A 17,162-nucleotide genomic window follows, 5' to 3' on the forward strand; every position below is an offset into this window, starting at 1 on the left:
TTTATGGCCAAAAAAAACAGATCTACAAGCTTGTAGATCGGCTATTATTCGGAAAAGAGTTTTGGTGTAGAGGGAAAAAAGAGCAGACCAAGTACACATTTTCTAAGTATTGAGGGGTTAACTGTCTGAAAATACACATTACCATGAATCCAACACAGTGATACTGCTGTCAAACAAGTCTATGAAGCTATCTATGAAATCTATGAAAAAGTTTAATATGAAATGCAATACAATATGTGTGTGTGGGGGGGGGGAGGTCCCTGCCTCATCTCTCTGACAGCTGTAAGGGGTCCTTGGACTGAGAAACGTTAAGACCCTCTTCCATAAGGTCATAAAAGTGTCAACACCGGGCAAAATGAAATGTGCCGGTCATCAATAAAAATTGACATATGCCGAATGAATGCATTCTGCCTTCATATACCTGCTCACTGCCCTGATTTAATGTACCATGACAAATTGGATAACTGCAGCATGGTTTTGGCACAATGCCCAGATAGTATTTCCATTGTTTTTTTGTATTTATATACCATAAATCCATGGGAATAAGTGGGGGAGCTGCTAATCCCTTACAAAAAATGTTTTCATTCTTATTTTTATCCAGAAATAATACATTATTGTTGTTGTATTATGCCACTAAAGAGGAGTTAGTTCGGCCATTCATTCCTAAAGAAGAACTTTAGTTACTAGTTACTTTGTAGATTTTGATTATTATTTCAAAACATACATTAACCACTTCAGCCCTATATACAATTCGTCCATTTGAAAATAGCCGATCTACAAGCTCATAATGCGCTTGTATGATGAGCTTGTAGAACTGCCATTTTCAAAAGATTATTATACATTTGAAAACTTGTGAATTGGGACATTCTGCATAATGAGTACTTTTGGTACTTTAAGTACATTTAGATACCAATACTTTTGTACTTTTACTCAAGTAAATGTTGAATTCCAAATTGCAGTATTGGTACTTTTAAGTAAAAAAAAAAAAGAGTACTTATTTTCCACCACTGAAGACTGGTGGGAAGGTGAAGGGTTAATTTGTGGCTGCTGGGGGAAACCTGATGCTAATTAAGTCTTTGGAATGGAATGGAATGGAATGCCTCAGACTGACATTCTAGCACAGAAACCCCTCAGAGTGGGTCAGAGTCAGACAACATGGAGAAAGCCAGGAGAAATGCATGTGCCTGATGTTTCTGTTACTATTCCTGACATTATTGTGGACATCAGGGCAGTCACAGCAAAACCTGGAGTTGAAGGTAAGCTAGTAATATTTGTGATTATTATATTAAAAGTCTCTTTTTCCATTCAGCAAAAGTTGTTTTTTCTTTCTTCCTTTTTTGGGGGGGTAGTGACAGTCAGACATGAGGAAGCTAATGGCCATATAGTAGCCTATTGTTTATTTTCAGATGTTTGAACAATAAATAAGCTATTTGTGATTATTATATTAAACTCTTTTTCCATTCAGCAAAAGTAGTTTTTTCTTTCTTTTTTGTTTTGTTGGTAGTGACAGTCAGACAAGAGCAAGCTAATGGCCAGTGTGAAATATTGTTTATTTTCAGATGTTTATTCATCCTAAAAACTGTGTCATAATACATTAATTAAAAAATTCAGTAAAAAAAACAAAAGGTATTTTTTTTCTCCTTCTCTTTTCCAGGGAAGAAAAGGAGTCACAACAACAAAATGGCATTATTACCAATAAGACCACTAGGTCTGCTGCTTTTCTCCCTTTACTGGCTGTCACTGCATCAGGGCTCTGTCGCAGAGACCTTCTGCCGGGGGACGCACTGCCCCGGCGGCGGGGGGGACATCACCGGAGACCCCAGACCCTGCAGCGGAGCGCACTGTCCGGGGGGCAGATCCTCCTCCAGATCCTCCAGACCACCACGACAATACAACCCGACAGGAGGGGGAACCACACAGGGGGCTAGAGGGGCGCAGATAGTGTCCAGTCAGCACCAGATCCACCCCGGCTCCGCTGGTGGTGCTGGTGGGGGGACGGGGGTCCAGCCGCAGCCTCCCCGCGGCGTCAGGGAGAGCAGCGCGCGGATCAGGACGCATGAAGTGTCCGCTCACTCCGCTGCTCCTCATGGATGTACCGGCACAGACTGCGTTGTTACTGCTGCTGCTCAGAAACCAGTGGTGGTGGTAAGTAACTAAGTACATTTACTCAAGTAGCCTACTGTACTTTATTTATGTTATAAGTACACTTTTGAGGTACTTTTACTTTGATATTTCCAATTTTCAGTACTTTTACGTCTAGCCTACATCTCAGCAGTGGTGGGAAACGTACTCAAATTCTTTACTTAAGTAAAAGTACCAATACTGCAATATAAAAATACTCTGTTACAAGTAAAAGCCCAGAATTCAAAAATTACTTGAGTAAAAGTACAAAAGTATTGGCATCAAAATGTACTTAAAGTACCAAAAGTAAAAGTACAAAATGTTTGAAAATAGCCGATCTACAAGCTCACAATGCGCATTGTGAGCTTGTAGATCTGCTATTTTCAAATAGCCTAGGTATAAAACAGGGCTAATGCGGTTAATGTATGTTTCATAATATCATAATTTATATCTGAAAAGTAACTAGTAACTCAAGTTTTCAAATAATTGTAGTGGAGTAAAAGTACAATATTTGCCTCTGAGATGTAGTGGAGTAGAAGTAAAAGTACTGAAAATTGGAAATACTCAAGTAAAGTACAAATACCTCAAAAGTGTACTTAAGTACAGTACTTAAGTAAATGTACTTAGTTACTTTACACGACTGCATCTCAGGAGCAAATATTTCTTGTAGCCTACTTTTTACTCCTCTACAATTATTTGAAAACTTAAGTTACTAGTTACTTTGTAGATTTTAATTATTATTACAAAACATACATTAAGCACCTCATTCTTATTTAAACTTTGGATATTTAAAAATAGCCGATCTACAAGCTCACAATGCATTGCACCGCGACTTGTTAGCTTGTAGATCTGCTATTTTCCAAAGATTTTAATACATTTTATACATGATACCACGTAGCCAGCCATGGTTCACATGACGCTCGTCTGTCACAAGCATCATGGCGCAACTTGTTCCTTGTTTTTTAAGTGACTCCATTTATAAGTACATCAACATCAACGTTTAAATTTCAAATATAAAGTGCTGACCCCACGGCCATGGATGTAACAAGTTAAAAAGCCTGGGTCTAAGTACCTGTATCTTCCGTATTGTTCAATAAAAAGCATTTTAATCCGATCGGTGGCCATTTTTTTAGAATTTTCTCCATATGCTTTCAACTACGTGACCCTATTGGTTTGGAGATGTACTGCAGTCTGATACATTACAACTCTATGAAAAAATGGCCGCCGATGGGAGTAAAAATGCTTTTTATTGAACAATACGGAAGATGCGGGTACTTAGACCCGGGCGTTTAAACTTGTTACATCCATGGCCGTGGGGTCAGCACTTTATATTTGAAATTTGAACGTTTATGTAGATGAACGGGTTGTAAATGTAGAAATGTCAAAAACCAGGAACAAGTAGCGCCATGACTGTCATGATATGACAGTCATGTTTCAGGGCTAGATACCGTGTGGAAACGGGACATTCTGCATAGTGAGCACTTTTACTTTTGGTGCTTTAAGTATATTTTGATGCCAATACTTTAGTACTTTTACTACATTTTTTGATTACCAGACTTTTACTTGTAACAGAGCTTTCTACATTGCAGTATTGCTACATTTTACCTAAGTAAAACGTGAGTTTTTTTCTTGTACATATTTCTTATGTTTCATACCAGTAACCTGTAAGCTGATTGTATGACGTTCTGTATAGTAGTGCAGTGGTTCTCAAACTTTTTCGTGCCAAGGACCCCCAAATAGACACGTATTAGCCCGCGGACCCCCATTTGAAAAGATAAGCTAGGGACCCACATAATAGAAGATTTTTACGGCTCTCTAGCAGTGATTTTCAAGGCCCTCAGTTTGACATGCATTAGGCTACGGACCCCCATTTAATGGCATTTCTATCTCTGGGACCCCAATTTATATTGTAAAATGAATGTTAATTTAACTCTGAGAGTGTACAAATGGTTAGGGTCCATTTGGTTCCATTTGTACACTCTGAGTTACAGACCCATAAGGGTCCATTTGGTTCCTAACTATCCATCATTTAGCTGGGGACCCCCTGGAACTCCCTCAAGGACACCTGGGGGTCCCCGGACCCCACTTTGAGAACCAATGCTGTATAGTGGTGTGTACTCTATATCTGTCTGTCTCTTACATGTCATCGTGATTTGTGTGCATGGGATCTCATTTTAAACAAGCTTAGTGCTTTATGAGTTATCCAGTTTAATTGAATAACTTGAATTGTACTTCCATGTAGCATACTGTTTCTCATGTCTTACTAAATAAAGTACATCAATCAATCAGTACCTTTTCTCTCCACCGATGTCAGAAACAGCCTCAACAACCCGGTGTCAACGACACCTCCTCACGGGACTGTAAAGGGATCGAGTGCAAACTGCCTGCCCTGAGGATCCGGCTCAAACCCCCCCGGCCCAGGACCTCCTCCTCCTCCTGCCCGGGGGGAGGTGAGGGCTGTGCGGGCAGCTCTTCAGAGGACAGCCCGCTGTCCCCCGTCCATCTGGCGGACAGGGCCGCCCAGTTCCTGGGAGATTTCACAGAGTTTGGAGGGTATCCCTCGTCGGAGCTTGGAGGTGGTGGTGGTGGTGGTGGTGGAGGTGGTGGAGGAGCGCCTTTGGGTGTCCAGCTCACCTGTGACATCAAACCAGGTCTGTCTGTCATCATCAATTATTTAAATTAATCATGAAGCCAATTACAGAGCGCCGAAGGTCTGACGTCGCTGCCGCTAGAGGGCGCTGTCCCCCTGGGTCTGTGTTCTGTGTTCCAAAAATAAACAAACCATACCCTAGGTGGGGTTGGCGAAAGGGCCCACTCTGTGTGGTTCTCCCCGTGTCTCTCAGGGTAGTTAATACCCTCACAAAAACATGTAGTAATCCTGGTCGCTATACTGCCTCCCCCTGGTCAGCCGGGGCGCCTGATGGAGGGGAAAGGAACTGGTTGGAATAACGTGTTCCTTCCACGCGCTACGTCCAACCAGGGAAACTCCCCCCTGTCAGGTGACAAGAAGGTCAGTTGGCTCTCATGCATTGAGCTCGGCCCTGGCCTCCCTAGGCTGGTGAGGGGAGTGTAGCGCCCAGGATCACTTAGAAAATTGGCACCGGGTGAAAAATAAGGGCTACAAAATCGTGGGATTAAAAAAAACACCCCGGCGATTTAACTCCTATGGATATGAAGCATCAACTGAAGGTGGAAATGTACAAATTTACGCAAAGGGTAACACAAAAAACGCTAGAGATAAGTCAAACGACCCAACAACTACATTTCCCATGAACGCAGCTACTGTCCCTACAGCAGCTGTAGTAGCCGGAAGTGTAGTTTTTAACACTTTTAAGGCAGAATTAATTCAATTTCCTCCATAAACAGGCTGAATGAATATCATAAACGATGCAGAGCCCCCCCCCCCCCCCCCCCCTGATAAAAACGCCCGGATGATTTGTTTATTTTTATTTTTGGAACACAGTTCTTATTTGAGGTGATCTAAGATTCCCCTATGGGGATTTCAACACAAGAAATAACACCACAACCCAGGGGGATAGCGCCCTCTGGCGGCAGTGATGTCAACTTCGGAGAATCAGAAAGCTAACGTCAAGAATCATTATACCTTTCCATTAGTTAATGGTTCTCAAAGTGTGGTCTGGGGACCCCCAGAGGCCCTAGAGGGTTCCAGGGGGTCCACATGAAATGAGTTCATGTAGAATCACAATCAGTTTAACCACTTTGACTCTGTATTGGCTATTTAAGAAATAACAGATCTACAAGCTCACAATGTGTTGTGATGTGAAGCGTTGTGAGCTTGTAGATCTGCCATTTTCAAAAAATTCTGGAATATTTTTGGAACATTTTAACAACTCAAATCTCTAATGGGTGTCCCTGGCACAATGTATTTTCAGATGGGGGTCTATGGGCCAAATCTATATTAATTTGGAGGTCCATGACATGAAAAAGTTTGAGAACCACTGAATTATAGAAACCACAACAAAAAAAAACATTATGGGTTTGGGTTAGGGTCTAAAACCATTGGTCTAACCGTTAGACCAATGGTTCTCAAACCTTTCATGCCTTGACCCCCCAAAAAATCATATTTGGACTGGGGACCCCCCCCCAAAATAATCATATTGGAACTGGGGACCCCCCTCCCCACCCTGATAAGCACTTGGAATATAGGAGTTGTGGCATTTAGTTTGACTCGGTTCCACAGATAAATATTGTGACAATAGCGTTGTGAGGCATTGTGAGCTTGTAGATCAGCTTTTTTCAAAATGTTTGACTCTATCTTATATTATTATTTGACAATTTGTTCAATGTTTGACCCGTTTTTATAGTATAGTGTGATGATTTACTTTTGATGCAGCAATGGTCTTTTTTCATTTATTAACCCCCTCTGGGTCGCGAACCACATGTTGAGAACCACTGGGTTAGACCATCTTTATAACCCCGCCTCCCTTCTTCCTTTTTGGACCAGAAGTGATTGTGATCTCACAAACACACCAAAGAGACTATTTTTGACCCTCGGCCCAAAATGATATCTGCAGACCTAACCCATCTGTAAGGCTATGTGAGTTCAGCTCTGTGAGGCTGTGGAACAGCTGAATCGGAAAAAAAAATGTTCCTGAGTCAATTGTCCAGAAAATAGCGGAACGCTTTGAAGTCTGTCCAGTACATAAGAAACTTTCATTACGCTTTCTGGCCCGGGCCAAGAGCCGTACGCATTCTGTGCCAACATCTTTTGATAGAAAATCATCATTCGGAGCCATAGTTGATCAGAATTAATTCATTCTAAAGCAGGTATAAATTATAACATGGATGATGTATCTATAGTCTATGCAGCAGCCGGTCCACAGGGGCTGCCCTTCAGCATGTATTATTTCATACACTGTGCTAATGGTTTCATCAGAGCTACTGTGCAGACATTTATTTGGAAATACATCCTTGATAAATGTATCTTCCATAATAGGCCTTAACATTCCCTGAGGAACAGAGGCCATTGAAGAAAGTCCTCCACTGAACTTCCTCCGCTTTGTTATGCACTATAGATCAGTGGTTCCCAAACTGGGGGTCGGGACCCCCAGGGAGGTCCCCAACTATTTTTTGGGGGGGTCCCCAGATGATTGCTTATTTAATGTGCAACAATGTTTTCTCACTCAACGGTAAACAAACCAACATGCAGTATAAGTGTATACAAGGTATCTGCACATTTATAAAGTGACAATTTAATACCTTTAAGACCTGCGTCAAAAGTAATCAACAAACTATATTATAACAAAATGGTCAAATGGCCTAACCCTATTGGCCAAATTGTCAAATATTACCTAAGAAAGAGGCAAACATTTCTTGTATATCGCCTATTTTCACAATGTGTATCTGTGGAACGGAGTCAAACTAAATTAAATGCCTCAACTCCTACAATTCCAAGTGCTTGTCAGGATGGGGGGTCCCCAGTTCAAATATGATTATTTTGGGGGGTCCCCAGTTTAAATATGATTATTTTTGGGGGGGTCGTGGCCTGAAAAGTTTGGGAACCCTTGCCATAGATAATAATTTGTTCTTTTAGTCTTTTACATCACAAACATGTTCAGGTTTTTCAAATGGTGGAATCTCATGTTGAGGTGCAAACAAACATTTATTTTACTTTTACTCTTCTTTATAGGGGAGAATGAGGTTCCTTCGGAAGACGCCCTCATCCTCCACCTCCAGCTGGCTAAAGGTCAGGAGCAGCTGGTGGAGGCGATGCGCAACCAGCAGACTATCATCCGCGACCTGCAGCAGAAGCTGGTGGAACAGCAGGAGGCGCTGCTCTCCCAGCAGCGCGAGATCCTGGAGCAGCAGCGCCGCGCCTACGAGCAGATGGACGTGGTGAAGGTGAGGTTTGACTATGGTTGCACCTCTTGGTACTCTCAACATCTCGATATCATTGTATAGACCAATCTTCAAACCTCCCAAAACAAACTGATTCGACTACTTCTCGGACTGGGGCCCATGACCCACCTTTCTCCCACTCATTTTGCCAGCCTAGGCTGGCTCAGGGTAGAAGAAGGTTAAACAGCTAAAAATGGGACTCGTCTTCCAAATTGAAAATGCAAATCCAGTGGTGGAAAGTAACTAAGTACATTTACTTAAGTACTGTACTTAAGTACAATTTTGAGGTATTTGTACTTTACTTGAGTATTTCCAATTTCCAATACTTTTACTTCTACTCCATTACATCTCAGAGGCAAATATTGTACTTTTACTCCACTACAATTATTTGAAAACTTTAGTTACTAGTTACTTTGCAGATATAAATTATTACACTATAAAACATACATTAACCACTTTAGCCCTATTTCATACCTAGGCTATTTGAAAATAGCCGATCTACAAGCTCACAACGCGTCGCATCGCGACGCGTTGTGAGCTTGTAGATCTGCTATTTTCAAACATTTTAGTACTTTTACTTTTGGTACTTTAAGTACATTTGGATACCAATACTTTTGTACTTTTACTTAAGTAAAGTTTTAATTCCGGACTTTTACTTGTAACGGAGGACTTCTACATTGCAGTATTCATACTTTTACTCAAGTAAAACATTTGAGTACTTTTTCCACCACTGTGCAAATCTGCCCGAAATGCCCTCAATACCTGCATACCTTGCAGTTCGCTGGGCTCATTTAAAACAGCCTTAAAGGCCAAAAGAGGAGGTAGTACCATTTTCCCGTCAGAAAGACGAGCCCCCCCCTGCTTTGACTGTCACATTTTTTTGTACATATAGTGTCATTTTTGTCTGCATTTTTGTTTGTACATAGTATTATGTTTGTGTTGATATTTGAACTGTTTGGTGCCACTACATATGACTATGAATTGAATACCAAGGACCTCAATGGAAACAAGACCGCAGGGACTTTTTTGAACAGACCTTTTAGACAAAGTATTTTAAATGTAATTGTGCTGTTTTAAAATGTTTTGCCTAATAAAAATATTCAATCAATCAATCAAGGCGCAGTACGGCCTGCTCTCCGACACGGTCAAGCAGGTGTCCTTCCAGGGCCTCCAGGGGGAGCTGCAGAGCTACTTCGAGAGCCACCTGGTGGGCCTGCAGAATCAGGCGCGCAACCACCTCCTCCAGAAGTCCTACGCCGGCGTTCACAAGAACATGGACACGCTGCTGGACTCTGCCACGGTCGTGGACGTGGTGGGCGAGGCCCACTTCCCTCAGCCCCTGCTGGGCTGCGCCTCGGCCTGCGGCCCCGGGGAGTTCTGTGACTTCCAGAGGGACCCGCCGCGGTGCGAGGGCTGCACCCTGTGCCCGCCCGGGTTCTTCCTGGTCTCACAGTGCTCGCCCAACGCAGACAGTATGTGCCAGGTAAACGTATGATACTTTTATCATATGTACCAGTGGCTTTCAACCTTTTTCATGCCAAGGACCCCTAAATTAATATATTTTTTTGCTACGGACCCCCATCTGAAAATGTTTTGTGCCAGGGACCCCCCCAGAAGCAAAGATTTGAGTTAAAAATGTTCTTTGAAATATATATATTCAAAGATATACACACTTTCAAGATTTTTCAAAAATAGCAGATCTACAAGCTCATGGCGCGGCACTCGGTGCCGCGCTATGAGCTTGTAGCTAATTGGTTAAAATGATTGTGACGCTATGTTAACTAATTTAGCTAGGGACCCCCTGGTACTCCCCCAAGGACCACTGGTGGTCCCCGGACCACTGGTTGAGAACTATGAAGAAGTATGATATATACCATTCTGTCAGTGTTTTGTTTAAACGCAGGGGTCTTCAACAGGGGGTCCGGGACCCCAAGGGGGTCCTCAGAGTTACTACAGAGGGGCCACCAAATCTTTTTGTGATAGGGATTTTTCTATTACATTAACCACTTGAACCCTAGAATCCCTATTCTGAGGAGAACTTTAGCCAAAAATAGCAGATCTACAAGCTCATAGATCGGCTATTTTTAGCTTACTAAGTTACTAAGTATGGGGGGTTTAAAGTGGTTAAATGTCTGAAAATACATGAACATGAATCCAACATATTAATAGAAAACATTAATTTACACAACACTGATGCTAGTGCTGTCAAACAAGTCTATGAAGCTATCTATGAAATCTATGAAAAAGTGACATTATTGTATACAATATGTAGTGGGGGGGTCCCTGCTTCATCTCTCTCTCAACTAAGGGGTCCTTGGCCTGAAAAACATGGAAGATCCTGGTCTACAGCAATTTGAGAATTGCATGCTTTCAATCATTAACATTCTACAACAAAATGTTATCTATATCTAAACATTACTGTATGTATGTAAATATCTATGCATTGCAGGACAGAGATGAATGCCTTGAATTACCAAGCATTTGCGGAGAGCGAGTAAAGTGCCTTAACACTCCAGGTGAGTCTCACACATCGTGTGTGTGTGTGTGTGTGTGTGTGTGTGTGTGTGTGTGTGCGTGTGTGTGTGTGTGTGTGTGTGTGTGTGTGTGTGTGTGTGTGTGTGTGTGTGTGTGTGTGTGTGTGTGTGTGTGTGTGTGTGTGTGTAATCTCTCGCATTAATACACCGATTGATAATCAAAGTGGGTGTACATTAATGGTGGGCATGGACAATCCTTGATTTTACATACTGATGGTTACAATTGGCTTCCAAAGTTTGTGGAAACACATACATACATAAACGCCAAAAGTCTTAAACACATCGTCTAATCAACCCTACATTTAAATGACATCATGTGGGGCCTCTAAACAACACAGAGCTGAAAGCGATTTAATTTTGACCCATAGGAGGAGGTACACATGTGAAAACCTTGCAGAAACATGATTTTATTTTACACATGATCTTGGGAGTCATGAGACAATGAGTGTCAAACTGATTCACTAAAACGACTGAGCACAGTACATAACAGTACAAACACTGATCTAAAATAAACTCAAAACTTTGTCAGTAACCAAATCCATTTATGCTGAGTTATGGTCCTAAAAAAAAAAAAAAATCTCTCTTTCTTTCTCTGTTCTCTGTTCTCTGTTCTCTGTCCTTGCGTTGTTCCAGGGGGATTCAGGTGCTTGGGGGTCTCACAGAGGGAGGCGGCCTCTGGCGTGTGCGGCCACCATTACTTCTACAACCAGGAGCTGCAGGAGTGCCAGGCCTGTTCCGACTGCGAGGACGGGGACTCGGCCGTCCTCCCCTGCACCGCCACCGGCGACGCCGTCTGTGGCTCCGCCCTCTCTGGTGGCGAGAGCCGCCTCTCCCAGGCCTGGGGGTCCGGGGTCGCGGCCCCTTCCGCCAGGGCCCCTGGCGGCAGCGGCGGGGGACACATTTTCCCGGGTCTCCAGCTTCACCTCCGCAGCAAAAGCAAAGACGGCGGCGGTGACAGCGATCTGCTGCTGAACAACCGCGCCGGACGACTGGCCTTCCGGCAGCACGGCTTGGTGTGGCTGGACCACAACTTCGCCCTGAAGCACAGCTGCCGGAACTTCCTCCAGGTGGGCAGTGTTGATTTTCGTTGACTAAAACTATGACAAAAAAATATACTAAATATATTGACAATTTCGTCAACAAATAAAAACTAGACTAAAATGTTAGTGAGGGACTAGAGGAGAAGAGATCCAGTAGAACTAAAAGACAAGTCATTTTGTGTTTGGTTGCGCTCTGAAAATCTACAAGCTCACAACGCGTCGAGCTGCGACGCGTTGTGAGCAGTGGTGGAAAAAGTACTCAAATTCTTTACTTAAGTAAAAGTACCAATACTGCAATATAAAAATACTCTGTTACAAGTAAAAGTCCAGAATACAAAATTTACTTGAGTAAAAGTAAAAAAGTATTGGCATCAAAATGTACCAAAAGTACCAAAAGTAAAAGTACTAAATATTTGAAAATAGCCTAGGTTTAAAATAGGTTTAAAGTGGTTAATGTATGTTTCATTATATCATAATTTATATCTGAAAAGTAACTAGTAACTAAAGTTTTCAAGTGCATGTAGTGGAGTAAAAGTACAATATTTGCCTCTGAGATGTAGTGGAGTAGAAGTAAAAGTATTGGAAATTGGAAATACTCAAGTAAAGTACAAATACCTCAAAATTGTACTTAAGTACAGTACTTAAGTAAATGTACTTAGTTACTTTCCACCACTGGTTGTGAGCTTGTAGATCGGCTATTTTCAGCATGCAACCACGCCATCAAGGCACCGCCAACATACATTGTAGTCGACTAAATCAACTGTAGATTTAGTTGACTAAATCAACTGTAAATTGAGTCGACTAAAATCTCATGATATTTAGTCGACTAAAACTAGACTCAAACTAAAACATCTCAGGTGCGAAAAATATGACTAAAACTAAATGGAATTTTATTCAAAAGACTATGACTAAAAACTAAATCAAAATTTGCTGTCAAAACCAACACTCCAGGTGGGCATGCGGCTCAACGGCAGCTCAGCGGAGGACGAGGGGGGCCGGGACCTCAGCGGCGTGCGCGTGGAGCAGCCGGACGGGAAGTACGTCCAGGGCGTGAGCGTCAGCGGCGGCGCGGAGGTGGAGCCCGACCACACCCTGACCCTCCTGCTGAAGAGCCCCAACCAGCACTGCAACCAGAGCACGGACCTCCACGTCTACGAGCTCCACGGGGCGTCGTTCAGCCTCCTCTGGCTCTCCCACGACACCGGGGCGGTCGCCATGACCGCGCAGATGACCGTGTCGAGCCACTACCAGACCAGCTACCGGCCCGCCTTCCGCGTGACCTCGGTCTCCGACCCGTACGTGGTCTCCCTGACCCACGACGGCCGCGGGGTTCGGTTCACGGAGGGCGGCGTGGTCAAGTTCGTCCTCCAGCAGGCGCTGTACGCCATGGGCCACACGTGCGTCCGCGAGGGCTTCTCCCTCCTCGCCTACGCCGACCGCAACGGGACCAGCCGGGAGGTGCTGCAGGCGTTCAAGACGGGCGTCAACTACCGGGACACCTCCGTCACTCTCTCCGGCGCCGTGGAGGTGGAGGGCGGCGACGCGCTGAGCTTCGAGATCACCTCGCCCTCGCAGTGCAACATCCGCTACTTCGGGGACGGCACCGGGATCAGCATGCTGAGCCTCCTCTGGATCCCCTCGGCCCTGTCCTCGGCCCTGACCGCCACCGTCTCCAGAGCCGGTCTCCCCTCCGGAGCGGTCCGGAACAAGCCCCTCCTGTTCCAGCAGATCAGCCCGGATTCGCCGCAGATCCAGCTGGCGCGGGGGTCCTCCGGGGGGGGAGCAGCAGCGCCCCCCGGCCGCAAGAGCTTTATATTCCGCGAGAAGGGGACGGCGAACGTCGCCCTGAACCTCAAGCTGATCCACTCGTGCAACGTGGTGAAACTTACCCTCCATCGTGCGGGCGGGCAGCAGGCAGGTCCTGCGGGTCCCGTGGCCCAGCAGGTGTCCGGGCACATGCCCGAGGGGAGCGAGTGGGCGAGCGTGGGGCTGAGGGCCTCGTTCGAGGTGCAGAACGGCACGTCGATCCACGTGACCCTGGACTGCGTCCGCGGGCGAGTCAATCGGATCACCCACCAGGGAGGCACTAACATCAACATTCTCTGGGTTACGCTGTGATCCAAAACTTTTCATGTCATTCGTGTAGTTTGTTAGTTAACCCATTAAGATCGGGAACGCATCTGTGTGTCATTATTTAGATGTCTTTGGCTATTCAAAAATAGCAGATCTACAAGCTCATAGTGCGGCACAGAGTGAAAATGTGTGCAAATATTGAATATATATATTTTTAAAGCTAACATTTGTAACTCAAATCTTTGCTTCTGGACATTCTACAGATGTCTTCTAAATCCTACAGTTTTTTTGGAAAAACGTAGGTTTCTATATCGGTAGTTCTCAAGGACCCCCAAAATTATATGTATTTGGCAGCGGACCCCATCTCAAAGTGTTTTGTTCCAAAGACCCCCCAGAAGCAAAAATAATCACTTTAAAAATATAGATATATTCAAAGATTTGCACACATTTTCACGATATTTCAAAAATAGCAGATCTACAAGCTTGTATATATCTGCTATTTTTTCAAGAGACAAAGAAATCAAAAAATGACACACAGATGCTTTCCCGGTCTTAATGGGTTAAAAAAAAGAAGAAAAAGACTGGTTTTGCACAAAATTGAATTGCAGAGCAGATTCGAGAATTTACCAAACTGAAGTCAGGTTTTGGTCGAGAGGAAAACTTCTTATTTGTCTATAATGGACTGTTTTATGACATATCGTTACTATGATGTCCCTTTTTGGGTGTGATCGATATATATTGTAAGTACTGCTTTTGCTCTAAAGGTACTTCGGCTGGTTGAGCAGTGACCAATTCATCATTCATGAATGTCTGTGAGTGAGCGTGATTGTATGAGCGATTACATAAATACGTGCGCACTGGTACTTGTGCATGTGTGATTGTGGTGCCTGTTTTTTGCATGTGGGTATGATTCACATCAGTGTGCACATTTTGCATACATACTGTATGTATGTTCCGATCGCTTTATACTGTATATGTAATTATGCCTTTAAGTGCTTTGAGGAGCATTTTCACGAGCAATAATAGACAAAGGTAATGTAATGAAACATCACCAGGCAGGTATTTTTGTTCAATATGTTTTATGGTAACTTATTTAAATGTTATATAATTATGCTTTTTATATATGACAAAAATATCGTCCCTTGAAATATAAAAATGTGTCAATAAGAATGTGTCTGCAATGAACAAAAACAGATTAATAAAAAGATGTGTATACTGTATGCAAAGTATATGGTCAGGTAGATCCGATCGTAGGGTGGCGGCCGAGTGTGATACCGACCAACGGAGGCCAACAGTACCATTTTTTTTTTCTTTTTACCTTTTTCCGTACAACGTATCCAAAAAGTAAAGGTAGTCCTCCCTAGGGATGTTCGATATCGACTTTTTTACCGATATCCGATATTGTCCAACTCCTAATTTCCGACACCAATATCAACCGATACCGATATATGGGGGCTTTTTCACCAAAAGTCAACTAATTGTCAGGTAACAACATCACATATCTAATAGTATAAAATAGCTATAATATCAATATGATATCTAAGATAATACAGTGATGTTGTTAGGTTTTCAATTAAGTGAGTCCCGGGACTCACTGGTGGTCATTTGAATGAGTCCCACTAATCTTAGATTAGATGTTGGCCCCTAGACCCCTTAACAGACGACATCACACTGGTTGCAAGCGATAAGAACCAGTATTGCGCACGCAGGTCTGGCACTGAGGGTGCGTTCGGAAATTGCGCACCGGAGCGCACTCGCCTATTAGTTTGTATTGGCCAGTGCGCTCATTGCTGTAATTCCGAATGCACCCTATGTTGGTAATTGATTGCATGAAACAATCACCTGTGTGTTCAGTCTCAATGTTGGTAAACAAATAATTGGTCTATATGACAGTGCAGAAGCATATCATTGCTTCAATGCTTTGATGCCTATAACTTTAAAGATGGAGTGCCATGATATTTTTCAACCCTAAAACCTGATCATAAGGTATTATTATTATGTAAGGATTTTTTTCAAAAAAAAAAAAGTGTACAGTAAGTGTTAAAATGTTGTTTTTATGTGGACACGCCTCCAGTTCATTAAGTATACCTGGTTCTCACCTTAGCACCTCCTCCACCACCTTAGCACCACCCACCTGTCCTAGTCCCTCCTCCTCCTCATGCCCACACCTGTTGTGTTATGATAATGAGGGGGAGGGTATGGCTTTGTGATGTCACTAAAGCGCTGTTTCTCTATTGGCACGTTTGACCCTCAAGGTTTCAGCCTCCAGGAAGAAACTCCAAATAGTCAGAGAAGACATAAAACACCATAAAAACACCACCGGGGGGCTTTATGAAGTTCTATCAACCTCATAGACACATGAAAAACTGAAAAAGTGCAAAAACATGGCACCAGCTCTTTAAAGAGCGTCAGCTGGACACAGACACACACACACCTGCCTTCAGCAGTGCTCTAATTTGAAAGTGACTGGAGTCTGTCTCATTTATCTCCAAAAGGCCTTGAATATGATGGAATATGGTTAAAGATTACTGTGATTATGGTAAGCTCACATTTCATATCAGACGCACCTTACACTCCTGTAACTTATTGAAAAAATATAAATAAAAAATGAAATAAAAAAAATATATCGGGAGGCCGATAATATCGGACATCTCTAGTCCTCCCTGCTCTCAGATGTTTGCATTTTTGGGCGGAAAAGGTACATTTAAATGACTTGTTGAGGCAAGCTTTTGTAATCGCTTTTTTAGTCAGCCAGTTCCACATTTTTGGTTGAGACTTCCGGGTGGTAAAACACAACAAAGAAGAGTGAGAACACATTTAAACGCTTGTTTCCACCCCGCCGCTTAAATGTTCTTTTCCGCTGAAATTGCGAACATCTGAGAGTAGGGAGGACTACCTTAACTTTTTGGATACGATGTGCAGTGGTGTAAAGTAACTAAGTACATTTACTCAAGTGCTTTATTTTACTTAACTTGAGTATTTCCAATGTTCTGTACTTTTACTTCTACTCCACTACTTTACATCTCAGAGGCAAATATTGTACTTTTACTCCACTATAATGATTTGAAAACTTAAAGGTTCTATGACATTCATTTTCACTTTTTTTTTTTTTTTAATGTTTTTTGGAGGGTTTTATGACCTCAATTACACCCAAAAAATCTGAACTTTGAACATTCAGTGGATTTTCTGTGGTCTGGGGTTTTCTGAATAATTAGGCTGAAAAGTAATCTGAGCTTGGCCCTTTGACAGTGAGGTCAGAGTCGATTAATCCCGCCCACTCTCCTTCTCGCCCCTCCCCTCCCCTATCCTTTCCTTTGGGGGGGGGGGGGGCGGAGCAGAGGCGATGATTGACAGGCAAAATCCCTCACCAGCGACACCCGCAGGCAAAGATTTATTTTTTCATTGCAGTTGAAAAGGCTTTAGAAATGTGAGAGAAAAACACCTGCCATGGATCAATGGAGTGGAATCTTTTGTTAAAACTTTCTATACACGTTTGAAGGACCATGACAAAGACTTTTAATGTGTGGTAAAACTG

General features: G+C 43.1%; 1 protein-coding gene across 2 annotated transcripts; it reads left to right on the plus strand.

Moving 5' to 3' along the window:
- Positions 1-1,126: 1,126 nt before the first annotated feature.
- nell3 (NELL (neural EGFL like) family member 3) lies at positions 1,127-14,872 on the plus strand. Of its 2 annotated transcripts, none has more exons than XM_080418090.1 (8): positions 1,127-1,256; positions 1,655-2,145; positions 4,436-4,772; positions 7,772-7,983; positions 9,098-9,463; positions 10,430-10,496; positions 11,148-11,581; positions 12,506-14,872. In XM_080418090.1, the coding sequence occupies exons 1-8, from the start codon at positions 1,175-1,177 to the stop codon at positions 13,670-13,672; spliced, it is 3,156 nt and encodes a 1,051-aa protein (XP_080274216.1). In that variant the 5' UTR covers positions 1,127-1,174; the 3' UTR covers positions 13,673-14,872. The 2 variants fall into 2 exon arrangements, with proteins under 2 accessions (XP_080274216.1, XP_080274217.1); XM_080418091.1 differs by having other exon boundaries at positions 4,442-4,772.
- Positions 14,873-17,162: the final 2,290 nt, after the last annotated feature.

Source organism: Gymnoscopelus braueri (assembly GCF_963280865.1).
Source record: "Gymnoscopelus braueri genome assembly, chromosome: 21".
NCBI classification, from domain to species: Eukaryota; Metazoa; Chordata; class Actinopteri; order Myctophiformes; family Myctophidae; genus Gymnoscopelus; species Gymnoscopelus braueri.